At 63.3% G+C, this 3,282-nt stretch overlaps 1 protein-coding gene across 1 annotated transcript; it reads left to right on the top strand.

Annotated features, from left to right (window-relative positions):
* Window positions 1–67: 67 nt before the first annotated feature.
* On the top strand, window positions 68–3,279 carry AGXT (alanine-glyoxylate aminotransferase; the record flags this gene model as incomplete). Its single annotated transcript, XM_009704057.1, has 10 exons — window positions 68–260; window positions 604–668; window positions 748–848; window positions 1,079–1,149; window positions 1,481–1,565; window positions 1,839–1,934; window positions 2,185–2,254; window positions 2,373–2,468; window positions 2,645–2,773; window positions 3,212–3,279. Coding segments are annotated over 10 exons (974 nt in total), but the record flags the coding sequence as incomplete, so codon positions are not given.
* Window positions 3,280–3,282: the final 3 nt, after the last annotated feature.

Raw genomic sequence — 3,282 nt, 5'->3', positions numbered from 1 at the left:
GGGCTAGGACAGCTCTGCTGGGACCAGGAGGGCAATAGCAGCGCTGGTCGGTCCCCTGCCGCTGCAGGTGATGGATGAGATCAAGGCAGGCATCCAGTATGCCTTCCAGACGCAGAACCAGCTGACTCTGGCCATCAGCGGCACCGGCCACTGCGCCATGGAGGCTGCCCTCTTCAACCTCCTGGAGCACGGCGACATCGCACTGGTGGCCGTCAACGGCATCTGGGGACAACGTGCCACCGACATCGCCAGGAGGTTGGGTACGTGGGGGACAGCTGGACGGCACCAGCAGGGCTCAAGGGACCAGGATTGTGGGTGGCTTGTGCCAGAATGTGACCTCTGGCTTGCTATCCCCATGCCAGCAGCAGTGACGAGTGACACGGCTTCTGCAGCCGGTGAGCACTCCAGGTTTTTTCCAGGGTGGTAACCCTCCATTTACGGTGGTTTATGACTTTTCCACTGGGCAAATCCGTGGGAGGTCAGACCCTGGTGGGTGGCCGCACTCCTGGTTCATGCATGACCGATTCCCCCACCCCGAGCAGGTGGCTGCCCAGTGGGAGGCATGCCCAAACCTCACTCTCCCTCTGCCCAAATCCCTCCCAGGAGCCAATGTCCATGAGCTGCTGAAGCCCCCAGGTGAATACTTCACTCTGTCGGACATCGAGGAGGTGAGTGTTGGCCGTGGTGCAGGGCAGCGGGCGCAAGCCGGCCGCAGGGGTAAGCCATCTTCTCCTCTGTTTCATGCAGGGCTTGGCATGGCACAAGCCCTCGGTGCTCTTCATCACCCATGGCGAGTCCTCCACCGGGGTGCTGCAGCCGCTGGAGGGGCTGGGCGAGCTGTGCCACCGGTCAGTGCACGCAGGCACCCGTGGGGGGTTGGCAGCACCCCAAGGTCACCACTGGGGATTAGGGCACGGGGATTTACATGCCCCGGGCTCTTCTCTGGCTCTATTGTGCTGGAAGTGGTTGGTGCCAGTGAGACACGTGGCCTTGGGAGGATCAGGATGCCGGGGCTACGGGCAGAGGGGTGGCAAGAGGAGGTGGCAGGGACAGCAGGCTGAGCTCTGGCCTCCCACAGGCATGGCTGCCTGATGGTCGTGGATGCGGTAGCATCGCTCGGGGGAGCCCCCATCTTCATGGACCAGCAGGGTAAGAGCCACAGTGCCATCACAGGCACCCAGGGGACAAGGCGGGGGTCACATCTGGGCCAGGGAGGGAGGGCAGTGGGATCAGCCCCACCACCCGCATTTCAGGTTAGCAGCACTAGAAAGCGGTCCAGCTGCGGCTGGAGAGCCTGTTCCCCTCAGGGGGCTGCCAGCAGTGCCAGGGTGTCCCCCAAAGCAGGGCAAACACAAGCAGGACCTGTGGCGTGTGCCACTCCGTGCTTCCCACCCACTACTCGCAGCCAGGTTGGGGGGGCTCCGCAGGTCCCTGCTGGGAATCCCTGGTCCCTAAGGAGCTCCTCTCCCCTCTTGAGCAGAGATCGATGTCCTATATTCGGCATCTCAGAAAGTCCTCAACGCCCCTCCTGGCAGTGCCCCCATCTCGTTCAGTGAGCGAGCCAGGTAAGGGCAGCCCTGTCCCACCGGGGCGAAAGGCGATAGGGCTGGGGGAAGGCTGTCACCCCCTCAGCTTTGCCAGCCATCCGCTCCAGCCCCGCTCTGGAGAGCGTGCCCAGCAGCAGCTCTACGGGGTCAGAGCCCATCCCATCCCTGGGCAGTGATGGGTGCTGGAGCCAATCTCTCCGCTCACTTTGGGGGGGTCCTCTCGCAGGACTGACCCCACCCCAGAGCCAGTGGGGTCAAGGTCCAGCTCGTGCCAGCACTCTGCTTTGCCAGGGAGAAGATGCTGAGGAGGAAGACGAAGCCCCCGTCCTTCTACCTGGACATGGGCTGGCTGGCAAACTACTGGGGCTGCGACGGGGAGCCACGAAGGTGAGGGCAGGCTGTCCCGGGACAGATGGGCACTGCCATCCCACCCACAGCCTTCTCCCCCAGCTCAGGGGCTGCCTGCCCTCAGGGCTTGGGCCCTGTCTCTCCATCACCCTGTCTGCTGGTCGCAAAGTGGCCCTGGGGGATTTGCATCCCCTCTGTGCTGGGTAAAGACGCACCTCAGCTTCCCCCCCCAACACCGCTCTGCCATGGGCCGGGATGAACCCACCTGGGTGCCCCTTGGGTTTTGCAGATACCACCACACGGCACCCATCAACAGCTTCTTCAGCCTGCGGGAAAGCTTGGCCATGCTGGCGGAGCTGGTGAGCGGCATGGGGCAGGCAGGGGGTCACCAGCAGTGCCGGTGGGGCTTGGGGGCGTGATGGATGCCAGAAGAGCACCGCCGGCAGCAGGGACCTTCTCCCTCCTCTCTGCCCACAGGGTCTGGAGAGCTCTTGGGAACGCCACCAGGCCAACTGCATCCAGCTGTGCCAGGGGCTGTGCGACCTGGGGCTCGAGCTCTTTGTGAAGGAGGAGGTGTGTGCGGGGCAAGCCCACCGCCGTGGTGCAGGGGCAGCGTGAGGACATGGCCCTGTGTGGCTGGAGATGCGCCGGGGCAGCTTTGGATGGTGGAGAAAAAACTCCGCCTCCATGAGCCCAGACAGGGCCACAGCCAGGAGCTGCAGATTTAACCTGGTTTCTCTCCTCTGCAGAAGGCAAGACTTCCCACGGTCACCACTGTCAAGGTGCCCGAGGGCTACGACTGGAAGGAGATCACAGCCTTTCTCATGGACAACCACGCCATCGAGATCGCCGGTGGCCTGGGCCCCTCAGTGGGCAAGGTGGGCAGCATCCTCCCCTCCCACTGCCCGTGGCTGGGTACCGAACCTGGCTGCGGCCGCATCCATCAGTAGCACACCCCACTATTAACTGGTGCTCTCTGGCTGCATACAGCAAACGTGCTGCTGGATGCATCCCATCGCCTGCAGCGATGCATCGCGGCTCCTAACCGCACACAATTGCTGCACCTAATTGAATAACCACGCACATAATTAGCAGGGTGACAAGTCTTTAGAGGAACCACGTGTTAAATAGGAGCAAGCAGGGAGTCGTGCACGTGCACTCACACCCAGCCACGGACACGGCCGCTCCTCACCAGCTCCCCGCTCCGCACACGAGCCTCCACTCTGCCGTTGGCCGCTCTGCTCGCAGGGAGACAGCGCTGCAGCATGGCCGCAAGGGTGGGTGCTAGAAGGAGACGCTTGCCCTTCTACTCCCAGGTCCTGCGAATCGGCCTCATGGGCTGCAACTCCACCAGCGGCAACGTGGACCGTGTGCTGCGTGCCTTGCG

The sequence above is a fragment of the Cariama cristata genome, unplaced genomic scaffold, assembly GCF_000690535.1.
Source record: "Cariama cristata isolate BGI_N322 unplaced genomic scaffold, ASM69053v1 scaffold30297, whole genome shotgun sequence".
Lineage (NCBI taxonomy): Eukaryota > Metazoa > Chordata > Aves > Cariamiformes > Cariamidae > Cariama > Cariama cristata.
Note: the sequence above shows the minus strand (reverse complement) of the source record. Positions and strands in the feature narration are given on the sequence as shown.